The sequence below is a fragment of the Diabrotica virgifera genome, chromosome 6, assembly GCF_917563875.1.
Source record: "Diabrotica virgifera virgifera chromosome 6, PGI_DIABVI_V3a".
Lineage (NCBI taxonomy): Eukaryota > Metazoa > Arthropoda > Insecta > Coleoptera > Chrysomelidae > Diabrotica > Diabrotica virgifera.
Window position 1 is genome coordinate 137,801,379 of NC_065448.1, and position 23,126 is coordinate 137,824,504.

The 23,126-nt window shown below is 31.7% G+C and overlaps 1 protein-coding gene across 2 annotated transcripts in view; it reads right to left on the reverse strand.

Annotated features, from left to right (window-relative positions):
• The window catches only part of LOC126886880 (zinc finger protein 91-like), a 74,831-nt gene that overhangs the window by 12,250 nt on the left and 39,455 nt on the right, over positions 1-23,126 (reverse strand). The window contains exon 2 of one of the 2 annotated variants that reach the window (XM_050654019.1): positions 22,318-22,566. In XM_050654019.1, the coding sequence (XP_050509976.1) occupies positions 22,318-22,566 (249 nt within the window). Of the gene's footprint in view, positions 1-13,366; positions 22,567-23,126 lie in introns of those variants that run through there. The other variant, XM_050654018.1, reaches the window with a different exon arrangement.

A 23,126-nucleotide genomic window follows, 5' to 3' on the forward strand; every position in this document is an offset into this window, starting at 1 on the left:
CCCTCTCTTCCGTAGTCTCTCTTTCCCCCTCCTTGATCACAGTATACAGCGTGTCTACTTGAGTTGGAAACATATGGGAAACTTTTTTATTATTAATTTTACGAAAAAAAATTATTCTTTATAAAAAGTTCTGCATGCCCCAAAACCTAAGATTCAATCATCAGATATCAAATTTTCTGAATATTATACGAGGTATGTCAAAAAATATGAATTTCGGTCAAGGGTAAAGTACCTTTATTTCTCTAAATATCGAAAATTCTTATGATAAAAAGTTGTTTGGAATTAAAAACTAAGATCAAATATGCAATTACATGCTTCTTATTGAAAAAAAAATTTTTCTCAAATTTAAGGATACCCAACATTGTTTTTAATTATTACAAATATGATAACTCGTTTATTATTCATTTTACGAAAAAAAGTTATTCTTCGTAAAAAGCTTTGCATGGTCTAAAATCTAAGACACAACCATGATATATCAACTTTTATTAATTTTATACGAGGTGTGTCAAAAAATATGAAATTCGCTCAATATTATAGCACCTTTATATTTCACAGTATTTCAATTAGAAGGATGTAATTGCATATTGACACATAGTTTTTAGTTCTAAACAACTTTTTTAATAACTGTGTTCAATATTGTGAAAAATAAAGGTACTTTACTCTTGAGTGAAATTCATATTTTTTGACATAACTCGTATAAAATTAATAAAATGTGATATCTGTTGGTTGCATCTTCGGCCTTATGACCTACAGAGCTTTTTATAAAGAATACCTTTTTTTCGTAAAAGTAATAATAAAAGAGTTATCGTATGTGTAATGAATCAAAACGAAGTTAGTATCAATAAATTTGAGAAAAATTTGGAAAATATTTTTTTCCAATTAGAAGCATGTAATTGCATATTTGAGCTTAGTTTTTATTTCCAAACAACTTTTCAGAATAAGCATTTTCGATATTGAGAGAAATAAAGGTACTTTACTCTTGAACGAAGTTCATATTTTTTGACATACCTCGTATAATATTCAGAAAATTTGATATCTGATGATTGAATCTTAGGTTTTGGGGCATGCAGAAATTTTTATAAAGAATAACTTTTTTTCGTAAAATTAATAATAAAAAAGTTTCCCATATGTTTCCAACTCAAGTAGACACGCTGTATATACAGGGTGAGTTTTTAGTGCGGGATCGGTCGATAATTCCATTACGGTATAGAATATCGAAAAAAGTTATTTAGAAAAGATGTAGGCAATGATATTCTCCACGGTTGGAAAATATGTTCATTTCTACAGGGTGATCAATAACAGCGTGGTATATCAAACATATATTTTTTTAAATGGGACACCCTATATATTTTTTCATATTTATATTCCCCTCATAATTCTTGTTCATATAATATAGGGTTTTGCATTACTATACAGAGTATTTAACAAGTTATGACCATTTTTATTTCGAAATCCCTATGAGATTAACACCCTGTATATAAAGAAGTAATTTATAGACAATAATTTGTTTTATGTAGTAAGATAAACAATATGCTGTAGTTTTTAAATTAAGTCCAATTGAAATCATTGACGAATGTTTGTATACAGGGTGAACTACAAAACCCAATTACGATTTTCTCTATTTTTTTAAATGAATCACCCTATATTTTATTTTTCAAAAATATTGTATTTATTATACTCTTTCATTTTTATATAGCATTCCCTATATCTAAACTTATTATTTTCGGAGATATTTTTAGTTTTCTTCAACTTTCGGGAATACATTCAATTTTTCTAGTAGAAATAAGTTGGTATTGAATGATAATTAAACAAAATTATTTTTATTCAATAAATCACTAACACAAAATATAAACCATAGGAATATGCAATGAATGTATCAATAAATGTGATATTAAGGAATTATCATATGTCCCTAATATACAAGAATCATACAATTCCTACAAAAAAATATAGGTATGTTGTGTATAATAAAATTACAAGATTATTTTTATTTAATAAACAACTCACACAAAACATAAATCAAAACAATATACAACTGATTTAATAGTTTTTAGATTATTATATCAACAGCATTTTAAGCCAAGAAGTTTTTAGTAACACATTCCTAATAACAGATTGTGACCCGCAGTTATTAATAATATAATTTTCATATTAAATTTCATTAATATGCATCAATAAGAAATCCCTACTTTGTTAACACTCAAACTAGGTGATCTATAAATGTTTAAGGTGATATTGTTAGATATTATGTGATTGGTCCACATCTTTTGACGGTTGAGGTTTTTATACGACGGTGCCCCAGTTCTTCCAAAATTGATTTTTTTCAAGTGGGGCTATATAAAAAACCTTGTATACCAGAAGCATTCAACAACGCTTGATGATATGAAAAATAGAATAAAAGAAGCTTTAGAAATGTGGCTCGGTCATTTGAATATCGGGTACAAAATTGCATAGACGTTGAAAGTGGTCATTTTCAACATTTACTTTAGACTTATATCCTTAACATCACATTAATTGGTACATTCATTAAATTTTGTTATGGTTTATTATTTTTTTGTTAGTTATTTATTGAATGAGAATATTTGTTATATTATTACATAATACTTATTTGTTAAGTTATTTATATTTATAAGAATAATTGAATGTATTCCCGGCAAATGAAGAAAACTAAAAATATCTCAGAAACTAATAAGTTTAGGTATAGGAGATGCTATATAAAAATGAAAGAGTATCATAAATACAATATTTCAAAAAAATAAAATATAGGGTGATCTATTGAAAAAAATGAGAAAATCGTAATTTTGTTTTGTAGTTTAAAAGTGCTTATAAAAATGAATGTTCTACTAAAAAATCCTTGGCTTAGAATACTGTTGATATACCAATCTAAAAACTGTTACATCAGTTGTATATTGTTTTGATTTATGTTTCATGTAAGTTATTTATTGAATAAAAATAATCTTGTTATATTTTTATATACAATACAAAGTTTTTTTTGTAGGAATTTTACGATTCTTGTATATTAGGGAAATATGATAATTTCTTAATATCACATTTATTGGTATATTCACTGCATATTGCTATGGTTTATATTTTGTGTTAGTTATTTATCTAATAAAAATAATTTTGTTTAATTATCACTCAATACTAACTTATTTCTACCAGAAAAATTGAATGTATTCCCGAAATTTGAAGAAAACTAAAAATATATCGGAAAGTAATCAGTTTAGATATAGGGAATGCTATATAAAAATGAAAGAGTATATTAAATACAATAATGTTGAAAAATAAAATATAGGGTGATTCATTTAAAAAAATCGAGAAAATCGTAATTTGGTTTTGTAGTTCACCCTGTATACAAATATTCGTCAATGATGTGAATTGGACTTAATTTAAAAACTACAGTATATTGTTTATCTTATTACATAAAACAAATTATTGTCTACGAATTACTTCTTTATATACAGGGTGTTAATCACACAGTGATTTGGAAATAAAAATGGTCATAACTTGTTAAATACTCTGTATAGTAATGCAAAACCATATATTATATGAACAAGAATTATGAGGGGAATATAAATATGAAAAAATATATAGGGTGTCCCATTTAAAAAATTATATGTTTGATATACCACGCAGTTACTGATCACCCTGTATAAATGGACATATTTTCCAAGCGTGGAGAGTATCATTGCCTACATTTTTTTTAAATAACTTTTCTCGATATTTTATACCATAATGGAGTTATCGACCGATCCCGCACTAAAAACTCACCCTGTATGTTCCATCATCTCGAAATCCCCCTTGAGGGATGCCAAAGTCGGATATCTATCCCTGCATAGCCGTTGTATAGAAAATGCCATGTTCTCGTCATTGGGCTCTACTGCCACCACCTTAACATTAGACTTCGATTCTAAAGGGCTTCCGATTTCGATAGTGGATTTTTTGAAGATTCTCTCCGGCCAGTCAAACCAGGCGCACCTCTGGAAATCGACGTATGTCTCTACACCTTCGAGGCTTGCCATCTTGAACGCCCCGGGGGAACCGTGCCAGGCGTCCGTTTGTGTACCTGCTTCGGCTGTCTGTGGCTTCAGGTCCGTCTGAGTTTCAGTTTCGAGAGTTAGGGGCTCCACCGGTAGCACAGTGCTCCTGGTCAGCCACGTCCGGATGTGTTCATGCCTTTGCAGTGCATGTTTCTTCTTTAATGCGCTTATGGCGTCTTTGATAGTCTTAGCCGTCGTTGGTACCTCCTGAATGAGTTTACTGATTTTTGCAATCTGGGTTGTTAAGTCTTCTAGATAATCCAATAACTCAACAGCTTCGCTGCAAGTTCGTTTTTTATATGTTCCCATGTCTACAACGTCTTCGTAGGTTTGCTTACGTTTTAGATTAGTTTCTATCTTGCTTTCCGGTAGAGAGTTAAGCCTCTTCCTAGCATAGTCTGAGTTCCTTCCCGATTGTCCGCTCGGGTCGCCAGCGGTTTTTTTAAAAGGTAAAGTTGCCATATAGGTCCCACGAGTTGGGACGTCATATACGTCTGGCGCGGCAGTGCGCCCTTACCGCGCTAAGGCTAGGTTTCTTCGGGAGGGCGCCAGGTACCCCGAAGGGATCGTTTATGATGCTCTAACCCTCGCATCTCTCATACCTTTGGCACGATGCCTTCCACCGTGGTAGTGGGGATTATTTTATTGAGGTTTACTCCTCTTAGCATTTTATCACGGTTGCCTCCGGACGCAGTGGCAGTCTGTATTTACAGTCTACTTGGAATTTCCGCGTAATTGCTGCCTCCCCAGTTACGCGGGATTGGATTAGGAATTTGACGGGAAACAGCGGTTAGGTGGGGGTAAGGCATGTCGGCTACCCTTATTGGTGTGGTGGTCATTCTAAAATGAATGGAAAAGTTTGACGGGGGTCGAGAGAAAGGCCGGCCCCCTCCGAATTTGGAAACAACCAATTCCGAATTTGAATGACACAACCTAAATCTTATTTTTTCTTATTATTTTTTTTTTGGACTATGGCCTTGACAATTATCCAGTAACCAGGACCATATGATTGGCCAATATAATTAAAAGTGCGAATAAAAGTTCAGAGCGTAGAAATAGGTGTCGCTTTTCCGAACTTGCACGGGCCCAATATGATTTCCATATAAAAGTGAATGGATTTCTTTTGCAGCATCATCATTGCATATAAAACGAGCATTTTATGTGTCGGCGTACACACAATTGACGTGCCTTGATGATGTTGCAAAAGAGCTAGATCCACTTTTATATGGATATGACATAGATCAGGGGTTTCCAACTTACATATTAATGAGGGCCAGACCAGAAACTTTTGGTCTGGGTGCGGGCCGCACTTTAATAATAGGCTATTAGGTTTATGTAAACAAAATTAAAAACATCTATTATTCCGAGAGTAAACGGGAGGGAGGTTAGTTTCTTGAGTCGCGCTGTTGTCATTGTACGAAATAGTATGTATCATGTTTTCTCAAATCTTAAAAAAAGTCTAATTATTAGGTTCGTAAATACTCTAGCGGGCCGCAAAGATATGAGTCGCGGGCCGCCTGTTGGAAACCCCTGATATAGATAATGAGATTCTCAAGCCCCAAAAAGTTTTAATTTTAATGTCTCCAAGAGAAGAATTAGTACTACCATGTAATTGTAAAAATTGCTCTAAACATTATGTATACAGTGAGGACGTTTGAGTTGGAATAAATTCATTTTCTCCAGAACGGGCGACTCTGGAGATAAATTCCGAAACAGGTCGATTTTTATTTTTATATTATAATTTTTTGGCATATACAGTTTGTCCCTGTAAGTTGGAATCATATGGAAAACTTTTTATGAATAACTTTTTTTCATAAAATTGATAATAAAATAGTTGTCCAATAACAAATATTCAGAATTCATATTCGATATTGAACAGAATAATTATATCACCCAGTAGATCGCACGAATTTATTTGTTGTTATATTCACACTGTGGATTATTAGTTTAGATACAAATTGGTCAATTATCAACAATATAATTTGATACGAAAGTTCTGACGAAAGTAGAATTATTTACCTTAATTAGATATACAAATCACGCGGACATCGTGTCAACGATGACCCAATTTAAGCTTCTATAAAACTAAGATCTCTCGCCTAGAGAAGGCGTCTTCAACTAAACGCGTACCAGTAACAAGTCAGTATTCAAAGTTCTCCCGGGGTAATTACCCTAGTGTCGGTTCTATAAATAAATTCATTTATCGCTATTGGTGTTTCCCTTATCTGAATAACAGCCTCCACTAAGCCCTAGGATTATACAATAGTTATTTATTATAATTGAGGGGATTAGATGCTAAGGGGTACAAGTGACAAAATATTGTAAACTGAGTTAAGTGCACAAAATAATACTACGTAGATAGTATTAAAAATTTAGTGGCAAAGATATCAGGTGAATTAAACTACTGGTGGCGACATATCGAAGGCTCTAGTTTGACTACTTACGAAATATTTAAAAATAGTTTGTGGCAATCAGTTCTAACCTTGTATACCTCTGCCTAAAAGTATTGGATACTAAAGAGTGACAAAGTATTAAGTGGCAAAGAGAAATAAATGCAAAATTTTAAAAATTTGTATAAAATTAATTCAAAATAAGTGATTAATTCGCTGTAGAATTAATTATGTAATTTAACTTTGACTTCGATATTCTCAACTAAACCATTTTATCACTTGTACCCCTTAGCATCTAATCCCCTCAATTATAATAAAATAATTATGGGTATCCGTAATTTGAGAAAAATTTTCAATTAGAAGGATGTAATTGTATATTAAAACATAGTTTTTAATTCCAAACAACTTTTCATAATAACAATTTTTGATATTCTGGAATATACACAGGTACTTTATTCTTTAAAGGAATTAACATTTTTGACATACATTGTATATCTACAATTGATAAAATTTGAGTTTCAGATTTTTAGCATTTTCAGCATTTTATAAAAAATAACTTTTTTTCGTTAAATTGATAATAAAAAAGTTTCCCATATAGTTCCTAGCTAGGCAGACATACTGTATAAGAGCTTCTGTATAAGAATTTTCAAAATGTAATGCCACATTCGGATTTAGCATAATCAAAAACAAAATAGAAACATATTTATCAAAGTAAAATGATGAATTCAATGATATTTTTAAAATTATTAAACAAAACAACTGTTATTGTTTAAAAAATTAATAAACAATTAGCGGCAAAATATGTGAGTAGCACTTTTTACTTAACATGTATACAACTACCAAAAAAGTTTTAGAAAAATATAATCTTGTTTGAGTTTTTCTGAAACAATGCAGATTTTCGTTCTATATTGGCTCCCCTAGTTTTAAAGTCTATGAATTAAGTTGTACAGCTCATTTGCATGTGTGGAAGCCAAGTTAAGATCGAAAAATCTTAAAAAAATTCATATGTTTCAATTTGCATTATTCATTAATTTTATAATATCTTGAGTTCTAATGATTAGATTTAAGTTAAGTAAACGCCATTTTCTTTTTTTCTTTTTATTTGAATTTTTTTTCTTGTCTCCTTAGTTTATGAGCTAGTTTAGTAATTAAATTGTTTAAACTTCTTGATGATGAATTTTTAAGAATACTATGTAAAATGAGTCGTCTAGTTTCAAAACCCGACAAATCCACTTTTTATGAATATTGAGTTATTCATGTCAACAGATTTGTAATCTTGCCCTCTACAAGTTTATACTGAATTTCCGATGCAAAATCCTCCAAATCTAATCTTAATCTGCATTTGAAATATTGGGTTGGTTTCAAAATCCAGCAAATCTAAGCACTGTTAAAATCAAATGCCAGCAAATCTGACGCAACTGATCAGTCAGGTAAGAAAGTGACGTCATTGCATGGCTGCTACAAAGACAGAGTATTTGCAAAGATCGAGAAAGTTATTTAAAAAAAGACACCATCGTTTTTCCAGAAGAGTTCATTGAAATTTTGAAAGACCATGGAACTCTCTATATCTTGGATCAAGATGTGACGGTGTACAACTGGAAAAAAGATTTCCAAACTGCACTTAAACCTCCTGCACAGTGGCACCAAAGAATATAGAAGTGAACACTTCTATGGTGTGCAGGTCTTTGGTGGCGCTTTCGATTTGATATGAACAAAAGATTTCTATTAAGATGTGGAAAAAGCAAAGTTGTAACTATTAGAGAGGAACAGTCTTGTAAATGTGATCTAGAGGAATATAAGATGTGATCTGTAAAAAAAGAAAAATCCGTTAAAAGTATGTTCCAATCTACAGTTACAGGTGGTGTACGTCCTAAAAAAGAAAAGCTTGAGGACATAAAGAGCTTATTGGAAAAACATTGAGGAGAAAATTGGCAAACAACTTGAAACTCTAAAATACTTTGATGATATTTTCAAAAAATATAATTATGTTGAAGACAACGAGATTCCAGAGATAACCAACAATGACCATTTGTGTGAATCAGTTGACGAAGTTCCGGATTTACCTAATAGTTTAACTTAATGTTTTTTGTCAAAATAAAACCAATTAAGTATATGATAAAACAACAACGTTTTTTTTTTGTGTTTCACTGGATATAATTCAAACTCTGACAATTCCATACACGTTAGTTTCAAAACCCAACAAATCCGTAAGTAAAAATCAAAACCCAACAAGTCCATTTTTGTTTTTAAAGTTTTATTTAAAATTACGTATTTCCAGAATAATTACAAATGGTTTTTAATTCAGAACCATATCTCTGCACTAATAAAAAATATGAATATGTAGGGGAGAGTTGGATAAAACGGGATAGTCGGATAAAACGGGATACCTGGCCTAGAGACCCAACTAGTGCTGCTATCAATCGGACAACTACGAAAACTTGTTCTCAGTCATCACTTAAACATTTTCAGTTCGTTTTACCTCGATGCCACTATTTTATGAAAAGTTGTTGTGTTTAGAATTGTTTGACTCTATTTTTTTGTTACTTTGTACTTTTAAGTGCGTTGTTTTCTACATTATATTGCCTACATATCTAAACGTATAATTCCGGTGACTATTATATTTAATTAAGCACTCATTAACGAATATTCTCATGTGTAGTCTATCTAATTTTACTTTCACATTTAGGCAGGAGCCATTTTAGTTTTGAAAAATGTCTGAGTTGGACAAAACGGGACACTTATAAGTTGAATAAAATGGGATACCTACAGTTTTTAATGTCCCGTTTTATCCACCTAATTATTTGTTGGCCTATAATTTTTTTAAATAGCGATAAAGCGTGTTCTCATCCTGCAGAATAGAACAACATATTTTTATGTGACTTTTGTTTTGATATACGTACCTAGTCCTAAATAAAAGGTCTTCTTTCCCATTTTGCAATAAAACATAAAAAATGCCTATTTTTTAAGTTTCTGACTACTAAAGATATTGTTTTTTCAAAGGTAAATTTTGCTTTGCAGGCTTATATCTCCTTAAATATACTTTTTAGATAATTTTATGCAAAAATTAAATATTGTGAACCTATCCCGTTTTATCCAACCTTGGTATGCTAAAACGGGATGTGCAGGACTTTAATAAATATTTTTTTTACTATTTTCCAGTTATTAAAAATAGCTAAAAATATGTTTTGTGTGTGCTTCAATAAATGTTATACCTATAAAAAATAATAATATGATAATTTCTTTAACATTTTTTCCGTAATAAAAATAAACAAGAATGGTATCCCGTTTTGTCCAACTCTCCCCTACCCATAAGCTTAAATTTGATAGGTACCAAAACAGTTTTTTTGAATTTCCCAACATTTGACCTCAGTGGATTTGCCGGGTTTTGAAACTAGACGTCTCAAATCTTCAATAATATCTATAGCACAGGCAATATCCCAAAATATTGGCTAGTTTCAGAATTTATTACGTTACCAAAGAAATAGGGAGCAAGTGCAGTGAATAAGGCTAATAAGTCTAATGAGCCATGCAAGAAATCTTTTTTTTTTAATTATACATTGTAGAATATACAGGCTATGCGAAGAGAGAATACAAGACACAGTTTGGATTCGTGAAAGGCTTAGGTACAAAAGATGCACTGTTTAGTCTACAGGTATTATTTCAAAGATGCAGAGATATGACTTGTGATATTTACACCTGCTTTATGGACTACCAAAAATCATTTGATACAGTTTAACACCGAAAATGATGGATGTTCTAACAAAAGCCCAAATGGACGATAAAGACTGGCATATAATACAAAATTTATACTGGAACCAATCAGCCACAATAAGAACAATTCTTGGAGAAGAACCATGGAAGAGATCTAGATCTAGAGTCTATGAGGGGTTAGACAAGGATGTATACTTTCACCTACATTATTTAACCTATATTTAGAGGAAATATTTAGTGAAGCCTTGGAAAATTGTGAACATGGAATAGTCCTAAATGGAGAACACCTAAACAACATCTGCCAAGCAGATGACACCGTTATTTTTGCAGACAGTTTGAACAGTTTACAGCAACTAATAAACAAAGTAAATGAAGTAAGTGAGAGATTTGGACTACAAGTAAATACATATATCAAAAACTAAATTTGTGGTCATCAGCAAAAATAAAATTCTTAACTTAACCTTTTTCTGATTTTAGCACATACTCTTCACAATTCAATAGGTCCCCATAACGCTCGAGTAACTGCAAATTTAGTATACTTTCCTCCCCTACTATGAAGATTTATTGATGAAAAACATGGATAGTTGTTAACGCACATAACTTTTTTATTGTCTCACATAAGTAAATGAATCAACAAGGAAAATGTTAAGAAAGCCTAAGTCTACAATCTAGTATTAATTTTAATATTTTACATATGCTAGAATAGTCCACAGGGTGTTCCAAACTTTAAGAAAAAAACACAGTATGATTGGTACACCCGGTATAAAATTATATTTACCTGTCTAGCAACAATATTATTACAACGATATTCTTAAATAATAAGGCTATAACATACTAAAAGAATCACTCAAATCGGACCAGTGGTTTAGGAAATTCGAGACTTCAAACATGTCCCATTTTTAAGGTGTTCGGCTAATTTTGCCGGTGTGTGTATAATGAGAAAAAAGGGGTAAAAAGTTTAAAACCATTAAACATAGGTCAAAATGCTTTTGTACAGTTAAAGTCAAAATGCAATTGGTTACCCGCTAAAATAATAGAGAGTTAGGGATAGAACCTGTAAGGTGAGAATGGAAAATGGTTCATTACTCTATCGTAACAGGAAATTTATTAAACCATTTGACAAAAGAGAAAACCATCTTCCATCATCACCATACAAAGATTTAAGAAATTTAAAAGAGGAAGGGGAAAGTAGTCATAAGAACGTTTATATACGTTTAGAGAATATAAGTGAAGAAGTAGGTCAAGAACTTGAAAATATAAATAGTGAGAAAGTGGAGGAAAGTGATGAAGAAACACGAAGTGATAGTGTCATTTCTGAAAAAGATAAGAGTAGTAATTTACGTGACGGTAAAATTATAAATTTAGATTTCGGAGAAAACAGTAACAATATAGAAATTGAAATAGATCATAGTATAAATCATGAAACCGATACAAGCTCTGAAGATAACAGTGTAGTTTATGAAACTGGTACAAGTCATTTGGTTAATTCCTATGGAAGGAAAATTAAATGTCCTCAGAGGTTGGATCTGTAATTGTAAATTCTGTTTTAGCTTTATTAAGGAAAGGGGATGTCAGGGTAACTAGTCAGTCTAGTGATAGTTCTGTGTTCTATGTACTCCTCTCATGTCCTATGGGTTGACAAGGGATGTCACTTCATGTCAGAGAGTATAAGATGTAAGTAAGACCCGTTTGCCATTATACTAATTTCAGTACTGATTTCAGTACTAAAAATATTGGTTAGTTGCGCGAGTCGATTTAGTATGAAAAATGTCAGTTTGTGTCAAGTTTGTGTTTGCAACTATCCGAATTATAATCAGCATGTATGCATGCGCTCTACTAATTTTATATTGATAATATTGATGTTGAAGAAGTATTTTAAACCTTTCTAATCCTATTTTTGCATCTATTCTTGAGTAAACAAAATAAAGAGCTAAAAGAGGCAAATAATGAATGCGAACAATAACAGGAAGCGAAAGCTGAAATTATCTGCAGTAGCTGTAATTACAATGATGCTAGCAATTAAGAAAAAAAAAACGATACACTTCTATTATGTATAAACAAAACAAAAGTAATATACAATATATCCTCACTTTTAATATTGTGTCAATTTTAGTACAAGAAATTAGAACATGTTTTAATTTTTAGTACTAAATCGGCGCGCGCATCTAATTTGTAGATACAATATTTTTAGTACTAATTTCAGTACTAAATTTAGCATAGTGGCAAGCGGACCTTAGTTGTATTTTTAATTAAAAATAAATATGTGAAAGTAATCCAAATCCATTAATAAATCCTAAACCGAACCAGCAAATATACACCAACTGCAACCAATAAACAAGTTTAAGTAGGCACATTTCATGAAACGACAACTAATATTTTTTCTTGAAATAGAAAATGTCTTATTAGGTATGATATTATCATTATACCTAATTAGATAAATACTCGCATCGAAATGATCCTCACAGACATAAAGACCTTTGCTACTTTGTGAAATATCCTTTTTATTTCACCAGCATGCCTTTAGCCATTTTAATCAACGTTTTGTTTCTACTTGTAGAGTAAAAAAATGTTTGTTGGATGTTCTGACAGTTTTGCTTTGGCATTCCGGCACTATATGGTAGGTACTTATATTGCTCAGAGTTGTTTTCAATTTTGATCAAGTATATTATACTCTAAGGGCCGGTTGTTCGAACGCTAATCAACAATGATCATTATCAAATATTTAATTACTGTCACCAACTGTCAATGTAAACTTTGTTTGGGTCGCTAAAATCATAATTATTGATTACAATTATGAAATTACTTAATCAATTATCTTAATAATTGTTATGTTAATTGATTAACTAATCTCATAATTATAATCAATTATGTTTTCAGCAACCCAATAAAAGTTGACATTGACAGTTGGTGACAGTAATTAAATATTTGATAGTTATCATTGTTCGAACGCTACTCAAAAATGATCATTATCAAATATTTAATTACTGTCACCAATTGTCAATGTCAACTTTGTTTGGGTTGCTGGAAACATAATTATGGATTACAATTATGAAATTAGTTAATTAATTATGTTATTAATTGTTATGTTAATTGATTAACTTATCTCATAATTATAATCAATTATGTTTTCAGCAACCCAATCCAAGTTGACATTCACAGTTGGTGACAGTAATTAAATATTTGATAGTGATCATTGTTGATTAGCGTTCGAACAAACAACCGGCCCTAAATACAATAATATAAACACCGAGCAAAAAACACAGTTATTCGACACGCACAACTACTAGCAATGGCAAAATGCATTCAGTGCAATAGCTCACCGAACGGGCGAACGAGAACGCTGGTTGGTGACGTCAGACACCAGCTCGCGCTTTTGAAGTTGTTTGAAACGGAAATTTTAGGCGCGGAACTTTGAGTTGTTGTACCTACACTATTCATTGTTAAGATGTAATATTTTGAATATAACATTTTTAAACATAAATTAAATATTTTATGCAAAAATATTTTTATGTGCAAGTTCCCATTACACCATTTCTTGAGAAATCTGACACTTGACTGAATTGTCTTGTTAAACTTTTAAAAGGATGGATGTTTTGTGTTTCTAAAGTGGTAAATTGTTTTTGGTGAACGTCTTAATACATTTTCTTCCATTATGGCAAATAATTCAATAAAATAAGTTATAGTTCACAACTGCCGTTTTATTGGCTCCGTGCGTCTCCCCTCTACGTACAGTCACGTGATACGCTGTCAGATTTTGTAAGGACGTTTTAACATTGAGTCTTATGGGATTATTTTGTTAAACTTGAATATTTTATTTCGTAGTGATAATAACCGAATACAATTGTTAGAATTCATTAGTTATTAATTTATACTGTAATTTATAGTGCAACAAAATATTTTCTTTTTCGTTAATAAATATTTATTGACATAAACTGCGATAGTGAGGTTATGCATACAAAATCAAACTGATAATCAATATTGGAAAGTGAAGAATTTATAGTGCGTTTTTATTTTCTTAAATGTCATTTTTTTAAATGTCTCATTTAAACATACACAAAGCGTCCTTATAAAATTTCAAAAAACCGCCACCATGAGCAGGTCGGTCGATTTTGCTTTGACACTTTGTTAACGCTCGGAGCGAATAGGTTACGTTTGCCAAATGTCAATTAACGTTAATTTGTTTGAGAAGTTTCTGAAAGGTTTCAAGAACTATTTTAAGTAAACACGTTATCCCTTATTTATTTCTCAATGCGTATGACAAGTATAACGTTTTACGTTTAACGTACGTCAAAAAGTAGAGGGTCTAAAATCTCTCTATTAGCGGATAAGGTATCCACTTATTTAGGTAGAAACAAGATTACGTTATTAAGGGATTACGTATTTGTAAGATTGCCAAATGCCATATATCTAAAATCTAAATCATAAAAAACGAAAAAAAAGTCATATGAGCTGAACCAAGGACAACTAGAATAAAAAATATAAGGTTTGTTCCAACATGAACTTTTGGACGGCCCAGAAACCGTCACGAAACTACTTGTACCGTTTGTTGTGCGCATGTTCGTAATTGTATCGCCCAGTTATCGTCCCATGACGGTAATCATATATTTGTCATTTTTGTTGGTGACAGCTTATGTGCTTTTAGTCGATCAAAGGCTCAAAAAATTTAAAGAATTAAATCCTAGTGCTCAAGTCAGTCCAACCAGCACATTATGCATTTGCCCGATTACTGAAATGATCATCACGAAACCGTCACCGAAAGATCACAATTCTTGTTGGAACAGTGGGAAGGACGATCCGATGACGATCATATTTTTGTTGGAACGGATTTTCTTTACTGCGCAGGAGCGTTACCGTTTCGTGACGGTTCTCGGTCGTGTTGGAACAAACCTATAGTAACGATGTATACAATTATTATTGTAATCAAAATTTGTTTTTCTTAAAAACTATCAGGTAATAAACATATTAAATAATTAAATATAATCTGCTTGGCAACCCTGGTAGAATAGTAACGATGTATAAAATTGTAATCAAAATTTGTTTTTCTTTAAAACCTTAGACAAGGAAAGAGAGAGGACGAGTAATCCTATGACCAAAAGTGAAGCCAAACCGCCACCAGAGATTTTGATCATCGACGTATCTTTGGGGTATTGTTATGCATTGAGTATTTAAAATGAAAACATGAAATGTATTTAAAATGAAGAATTTGTGTACGGTAAATGTTTTATTAAGTTGCTCATATTACGTACATATGTTTCAATACATACATATGTTTTTATTACGAATTTTAGATAAGGAATTACTTTATTTTTTATGAAATTTTAACCTTCAACGAACACCCACCACTGGCAACCCATTGTTATATTTGACGTGACCGCCATGTTTTTGGTGGCAAACAAACCAAAAACTGGCTTCACTTTTGGAACGTGTGTATTAAATGAGTGTTACCCGTCCTCTCTCTTTCCTTGTCTAAGTTTAAAACTATCACTACATAACATAACCTGCTTGGCAACCCTGCTAGATACCAACATAACCAAGTCTATACCATAAAACAAAAAAAAACCTGTTAGAATTTGAGAAATCTGACACTTGACTGAATTGTCTTGTTAAACTTGGTATGGATTTTTTGGGTTCTTATTTAAATTAGTAAATTGTCTTTGGTGAACCTCTTAATATATTTTCAATATTTTCTTCCATTATGGCAAATATTTCAATAAAATAGGTCATAGCACACAACTGCCGTTTTATAGGTTACGTTTGCCAAATGTCAATTAACGTTAAACTATGTGCGTAGTTTCTGAAAGGATTCAAAAACTATTTTAGGTAGGTTGTCTCGTAACTATAGACCAATCAAATGCTCGCTTTTTGAAGGCGGGAATACGTCATCCGTACGACATTTTTAAAATTGTCATAAGTTTCAATGCTAATAAAAGGTTCAAAAACTTAGGTTTTGCAATATATTCTGGGATTTTCTTGGGGTATAGGCATGATACTATAAATAAAGTTATTTATAGTATCATGGGTATAGGTAGATATATTAAGTGGTTCTTATATTGGTAATTATATAAATTTTCCCTTAAAAATTAATAGTCTACTGACAAAAAACTACAATTAATTTTGACACTTATTATGTGTGTTTTAAATGGAGAAAACACTTTAATTCGCACAAAAACACAAAAAAAGTACACGAAAAAGTTTAAAAGCAAAAATACTAATATGTACCCAGCAAACAGACTTGAGCCCAATTACGTGATAATTACGTTAAATTTACGGCAAATTTCAACGAATACGTAACTCGGTGATTTATGACGGGAAAAAAACGTATTTCAGTGCCAAATCATTCACCAATATATTAGAGCTTCCTTTATACATGTTTGACATTAGAATAATATAAAATCATAATGACGAATATTGTACATGTTTTTTATCATAGGTGTGAATGTCGGTTACATCGCAAAGGTACGTTTATTTCACGTAATAATCACGAAACAGAAATAACTTCCTTTGGTTAAATTTTGAGAAATATTTTTGAAAACAAAATTTTACAACGGTGTTGGTTAAATACGTATCGCTTGAATTTTACTCCCTGTATTTTATGGACGTCGAAAAATTAGATGTATTCCACGTAAAAGTAATGTAAATAATACCAATATTTAAACAAAAAGTTTATGATTTCGCTTTTAAAATCATTTAGCATATCTATTTCAATCCAACCTTGATTTGAAGCTATTTTTGCTATTTTTTTTCTTTAAAAATATCACAGCTAAAATAATGTCGAGTCTAATTTTTAAATCGCGTGCGGTGATGACGTACTACTAAGCCTTTCTCCTCCTTTAAATACTATCACGTGACCACGATACGTGATTAACATAGTTGGTTCGAAAACTAAATTAATCGATTTATCGAATAATAGATACGTTTCGATAGGATTATTTTTTTATATTATTCTGGTATTGAAATAGATTTTTAGTAAGACCAATTAGGTAGGTAATAGCAGAAGAAATTTAAAAACAAAGAGAAAATACGTAATACTAATTTAAAGTAAGTAGAATAGTTTAACTGTAATTTAAAAATAATCGATTTTTATAATCGATGATCATAACCTCTAATTCTCTAATATCAGCTTCTCACATTTCACATTTCTTACAACAAAAAGTGAAAGTGAAACGTGAAGAGCTTTATTTCCCTCGTTTTATTTTAGGCGGGTTTATTTATAATAATGCCTTTCGTATTAACGTTTACCTCACTGCTCGAGGGTTGAAGTGTCGTGAAAAAACAAGAAAGTGTCGTCAAAATAAAAAGTGACCTGTGTTGTGTTTTGTGTTAGCAAATTTTTTAATGCGTCTTTAGGTCGGTAGCATTTTTGGTTCATTATCTTGTATAATAATTACACAAGACAAATGTTTTAAAGTCTCTAAATTCTACTAAATAAATACATTGTTAATACTTTATAGGCTTGTTTTATTTATGTCATATGAGGATAATAATTACGTGATTCCTAAGTTAATTAAGGTCGAATTATTTACGTGAACCGAGGACGTATCTTTCACGTGAATACTAATATATACATTCCCTAAAAAAGATACGTTAATCAACACGTATTTGCAACGTGAATTTCCCGAAACATTTTATTGGTATTTAAGGTGAATAACACGTCTATTGAAGACGAGTTATTCACGTAATTTAAAGACGTACTTAGAATGTGACATTCCAACCAAATTTTCACGTGAAATTCACGTAAGCAATTTACGTATCTTGGTGACAAATGTACCAGAAATTCACGTAATTAACACGTCGGTCTGTTTGCTGGGTAGGTGCTTACCTATTATGTTTTTCGTGGAATGTGTAGAATTTTTATCATTTCTAGTGGTATGAAACAACAAAAAAACTAATAATATACGTAATTTATTATTAGGTAAAAATACAAAAAACACATAACATCATATTAACATAATCAGACACGAGGAAGTGTTTGCTACATATTGTCTTATGTTTAGAGATCCATTTATCGTTATGGCAGCATTTCATTACCCATTGTTTGATTATGTTCGAGTATTTAGGAAATGTAAAAACATTTTGTTACCATCTGGTTCAGGAGTTTTGGAGTTGGAAATATGTATAGTAACATTGTCTTTATATAGTTAAAAATTCAACAAGTATTAAACAAATAAACGATATTATAAGAAAATTCCACAAAAATATACGGAAACATAACCACAAACAACTGTTAAATTTGACTTTGTCGTATGAGTGACGTAGACAGTCCCGTCCCCCTCGCTTCCGCCCACTTAGTTACGAGACAACCTACCCCCTATCTATGAACCTTGATCCAGGGTGCTGCCTACAATAATAATGAAACAACTAAGGCCTCAAACACGCGTTCTAATGCTAATGCTCCGTGCGTATGGATATATGTATTGGGACCGTGCAAGTTCGGCAAAGCGACACCTGGTTTATAGGCTCCGAAACATTTTTCGCACTTTTAATTATATTGGCCAATTATATTAGTCCCGCTTACTGGATAATTGTCAAGGCCATAGTCCAAAAAAATTATAAGAAAAAGTCAGATTCAGGTTATGTTATTAAAACGTAAACAATTGTATGTAGTACATAAAATTAGTTATTAAAATGCAGTACTGCAAGCAAAATACAATTAATTAAATTTACCTTTATACAGTAAGCGCCAACCTGCTAGCTACATAGTAACATTGAGCTATTACAGTCCTGGACCCTTCACTTGTTGCAATGTTTATTTTTATGTCAAGTGACGTTTAGAACGTCAGAAAATGTATACAAACTGAACATTAACATAGAAAGTTGACAAATATTAGATCAACTATGTTAAATACAGCTGCTCTAATTTTGACGTTTATAGTTGTCATTTTGTTAAAGTTGTAAAAGTTTTAAAGTAACATTGTTAAAAGTTTTAAAGTAATTTTGACGTTTATAGTTGTCATTTTGTTAAAGTTGTAAAAGTTTTAAAGTATTGTAACATTCTTGGTGTTTGAATAAAGTTACTTTAAAGCAGAGTAGTAATACTATTAATAATTAATGTATTTTTTGTATGGAAAAAAATTATTTTTAATAGTTTCTTAACAGTAACATGACAGGGATATAAGTCGCATCTGAGAACGGACCGGATTAGCCAATAAGCATAGCAATTAGGTACCTACCCATGTGTCTAGTACGGTGGCTCTTACTGTATAATAATTGCATATCATACCAATATTGTGGAGCAATATGTAATTTTTCTTCAATGACAGTAGGTATGAAATATACGTCAATTTGACAATTTCAATTGACAATATGAATTATTTAAGAAAGTTGTAATATTTCTCCGCTATTCGCGTACGATCGTGTCTCTTATCCCCTCCAAGTACTTGCACACCTCGAATAGTGACAGTGTGGAATTAACACTTTGTATAATAGTAAGAGTGTCAGTGGCGGCTGGTGGGGTAAAATTTTGGGTAGGCCAAGCCAGCAAATTACATATAAGTATGTGTAATACATAATATGCCAATATAAATTTATTTTTATGTATAAAAATACTTAGAAGGTAACTTTAACAGATTTAGTAAAGCCTCAGAAAAACTCATTTTTATGTATCAATTATAAAACTATCGCACTATTCCAAGAAAAAATTTAAACAATCAACCGAGATCGGCCAACCACTAGTAATAATAGTGAAAATCGAACAATTTTTTTTCGAATTTTACGAATTTTTTTGAACTCATTTGCGCAAACGTGCACTTGTTTACAATTGTGTTGTTTGTCTAAAACTATGTTACAATTATAGATTATGTTGCATATATTTTTTTATCAAAATTTAAAAGAAAATTTATATTAGAATTCGATAATTATGTTTAAAGTGGCAACGATGCTGGGCGAAGACCAGTTCGATTCGGGCCTATACACCAAGCATAACACGACAAATAAAATCATTGTCCGGCAAGCTGCTTAACTTCAAACGCTTTTTGTACGGAGATCTTATTATTATGTTATTAATAGGAACGGGCCTATTAATGATTTAAAATGCCTGAATACGATTCGATGCTTTCTGTGATAATATAATAACAAAATTGTCTTAACGGACGCTGATGTATTGAGTGATTTAGTACATTTAAAAGTTATTTACATGCTTTAAAATAATTTTGGAATATATCTTTTTCAATTTTAAAGCTCTTAAAATTATTGGGTAGGCCCGGCCTATCCTGCCTACCCCCAAAAGCCACCACTGAAGAGTGCTTGTTGTTTTTCGCGATTCAAGATAAACAGAACAGTGTAGCGTGTGTAAAAGATTTATTTGCCTCCTCTGACGAGCCGCTACTGGTTAGGTGTTTCTCCAGTGTGCGCCAAAAGATGTGTTTTCATATTAGTTAGTTGAGAAAACTGTTTAAAACAAATTTTACACTTGTAAGGTTTTTCTCCGGTGTGTGATCTTAGATGTGTTTTCAAATTATGTTGATGAGTAAACTGCTTAAAACATATTTCACACTTGTAGGGTTTTTCTCCTGTGTGAGTTCGCAAATGTATCTTTACCTTAGTTGTATCTCTAAACTGCTTAAAACAAATCTCACACTTGTACGGTTTTTCTCCAGTGTGCACTCTCAAATGTTTTTTTAAAGCAATTGCTTGATTACATCGCTTAAAACAAATATAACACCTGTAAGGTTTTTCTCCGGTGTGTAATCTAAGATGTATTTTCAGATTATGTTGATGAGTAAACTGCTTAAAACATATTTCACACTTGTACGGTTTTTCTCCAGTGTGGACTCTCAAATGTGTTTTCAAACCGTGTGCTAGAGTAAACTGCTTAAGACAAATATCACACTTATAAGGCTTTTCTCCCATATGTCTACGCAAATGGGTTTTCAAAGAATTTTGTTGAGTAAACTGTTTAAAGCAGATCTCACACTTGTTAGGTGCTTCTCCAGTGTGCGTCAAAAGATGTGATTTCATATTAAATAGTTGAGAAAACTGCTTAAAACAAATTTCACACTTGTAACGTTTTTCCCCTGTGTGTATTCTCAGATGTGTTTTCAAAGTATGTTGGTGAGTAAACTGCTTAAAACATATTTCACACTTGTACGGTTTTTCTCCGGTGTGAACCCGCATATGTTTTTTTAACTTACTTGCTTCACGAAACTGCTTAAAACATATTTCACACTTGTGAGGTTTTTCTCCAGTATGCACTGTCAAATGTTTTTTCAAATTATTTGCTATATTAAATTGCTTGAAACAAATTTCACACTTATAAGGCTTTTCCCCCGTATGAGTACGCAAATGTATCTTTACTTTAGTAGCATCTCTAAACTGCTTAGAACATATTTTACACTTGTAAGGCGTTTCTCCAGAGTGCAGCCTCAAATGTGCCTTCAAATTACCTTTGTGTTTAAACTGTTTAAAACAAATTTCACACTTGTACAGCGCTTCTCCAGTGTGAACTTTCGTATGCGCGTCCAAAGAAACTTTATGTCTGAACTGCTTAAAACATATTTCACACTTGTAAGGTGTTTCTCCAGTGTGTATCATTAAATGTCTCTTCAAACTACATTTAAAAGGAAACTGTTTAAAACAAATCTCACACTTGTGAGGTGTTTCTCTAGTGCTAGTGTGAATACGCAAATGGATATATAAAGTATGTTTATAAGAAAACTGCTTCAAACAAATATCACACTTGTAAGGCTTTACTCCAGTGTGTGTCATCAAATGTGTTTTCAAACTACCGGCTTGAGTAAACTGCTTAAAACAAATTTCACACTTGTAAGGCTTTTCTTCAGTGTGAGTCATCAAATGTGTTTTCAGATTACTTGTTTGACTAAACTGCTTAAAACATATATCACACTTGTAAGGCTTTACTCCAGTGTGTGTCATCAAATGTTTTTTCAAACTACCGGCTTGAGTAAACTGCTTAAAACAAATTTCACACTTGTAAGGCTTTTCTTCAGTGTGAGTCATCAAATGTGTTTTCAAATTACCGGCTTGACTAAATTGTTTAAAACAAATTTCACACTTGTACGGCGCTTCTCCAGTGTGAACTTTCGTATGCGCATCCAAAGAAACTTTATGTCTGAACTGCTTAAAACATATTTCACACTTGTAAGGTGTTTCTCCAGTGTGTGTCATTAAATGTCTTTTCAAACTACATTTAAAAGAAAACTGCTTAAAACAAATCTCACATTTGTAGTAAGGCTTTACTCCAGTGTGTGTTCTCAAATGTACTTTCAAAGAAGATTCGTGTAAATTGGATTGGTAAAGTCCTTGGCCAGTTTGAACTTTCATATTATCATTTAATGGATTATCTTCATGGTGTTGAATCATACATTTTTCCACAAGAGATGAATGTTCTGCTAATGTTTTTATAATTGTCTTTTTGTTCTCCTTCTCATTCTCCTCCTTTTCCCTCTCCTCCTTTTGTTCTTCTCCACCTAAAATAAAAGACTTTTATATACTCACGGAAAAAGCTATAGTCAAAAATGAATAAATCTATTTAGCATTCTTAGATGTGAAAAAGAGGTTTGATATGGTGGACAGGACGAGAATCTGGCAGAGCCTAGAGAACAAGAATGTAGATAAAGAACTGTTGAAGGTGGTATGTAGTCTGTATGAAGATATTAATAACCAAGTAAGAACAAGAAACAGAACTTCAAAAATAACGATAGGGTCAGACAAGGTGGTGTATTGAGCCCATTATCGTTTATAAGCGTGATGGACGAAGTAATAAAAGCTTGCTGGCCAAAAACAAAAATATATATTGCAGGATACAGAAACATGCAAGTTGTCAAAGTAGAAGCATGCGTATTTGCAGACGACATAGTGCTTATAGCAATAACAGAAAAAGACCTTAAAAAAACATAACAATGTGGACAAGAGAATTAAAATCATACAACTTAAGAGTTAACACCAAGAAAACTAAAGATGGTAGTAACAAAAAACAATACAAAAATAAACATTAACATTGAAGGAAATAAAATAGAATAGAAGTATT